This window comes from Pundamilia nyererei, unplaced genomic scaffold, assembly GCF_000239375.1.
Source record: "Pundamilia nyererei isolate P.nyererei 1_Seehausen unplaced genomic scaffold, PunNye1.0 scaffold00007, whole genome shotgun sequence".
In the NCBI taxonomy this organism is placed as follows: Eukaryota; Metazoa; Chordata; class Actinopteri; order Cichliformes; family Cichlidae; genus Pundamilia; species Pundamilia nyererei.
The window spans coordinates 817,492-818,506 of NW_005187408.1; the positions used below are offsets into that span (position 1 = coordinate 817,492).

Sequence of the window (1,015 nt, forward strand, 5' to 3'; positions counted from 1 at the left end):
GGAGGGAGGGAGGGTGGGGCACGTAAACGAGAATGAACAGCTTGCAGAACTGGGGGAACCCATATAGATGACAACCGGAAGGAGCGTGTTTGGAGGGGTGGTCTCGCTCGTGAAATTCCAATACTTAATCTCCAATGTAATGCAAAATGTTTTAGAAGCAGTTGTACACAAATTCTAAACAGAAAACCAAAGAATCTGTCTGCAATCTGTATTTTTTTAATTTGGTTATATCACAAAATGCACAATCTGTATTCTTCCTCTGCTGTGTTACATCTATAAAAATATCTAAGTAACATTTTATGTGAAGAAATAAGTCACTTCGAAAATCAATATATAGATTTTTTATTTAATGAATTGCCCTTGTAAAGTTGTAAAGTTGACTTTCTTGACACTTAAAATCAAGACATTTAAAAATAAAAAAGAACATGTAAATATGTAACAGTACATATTCTTCGTACTGTTTTGTCACATCATTTTCTATATATGTGTGTTAATTTTAGCCATGCCAGTGCCGGATCAGCCTGCAGAGCAGGAGAAGGGGGCCATGGTTCCCCCTGTGATGCCATCCTCCAATGGAGACAGATCTGAGACAGAGACAACCTCCTCTATCCTTGCCTCTGTCAAAGAGCAGGTAGGAAGTCCTCCATATACCATAAATGTATGTGCTGAACTATGATAAGCCTTTTTTATGTAAAACTTTTGGCTAAAAAGGCCAAATTGTAACTTTGTTGTCGATAAACAGCTCTAATATAAGGCAGATCATAAAGTTGTTGCTGTTATATAGCAGCACCCCACTGTCATAAAGTGTTTAAACGAAAGCAACAATTGACTGGTTGAGTTTAATGGATGGAAGTAATGGAGATTATGGAGCAAGAGCTGGAAAATATCATTAAAATCATGGCCGTTACTTGACGAAGGAGGGCTGGAGTGGTAACTGCATTGCTGCAGGAGGGCAGGCAATGATGCTGCATGGTTTTGTTTAAAAAAACAAACAAACATGAAAATCATATATAAG

General features: G+C 37.7%; 1 protein-coding gene across 4 annotated transcripts in view; it reads left to right on the forward strand.

Moving 5' to 3' along the window:
• ctnnd2a (catenin (cadherin-associated protein), delta 2a) overlaps positions 1–1,015 on the forward strand; it is a 255,957-nt gene that overhangs the window by 48,219 nt on the left and 206,723 nt on the right. For all 4 annotated transcript variants that reach the window (XM_013915545.1, XM_013915542.1, XM_013915547.1 and 1 more), the window contains exon 2: positions 501–631. In XM_013915545.1, coding sequence (XP_013770999.1) covers positions 503–631 — 129 coding nt within the window. In that variant the 5' untranslated portion in view covers positions 501–502. The remainder of the gene's footprint in view (positions 1–500; positions 632–1,015) is intronic.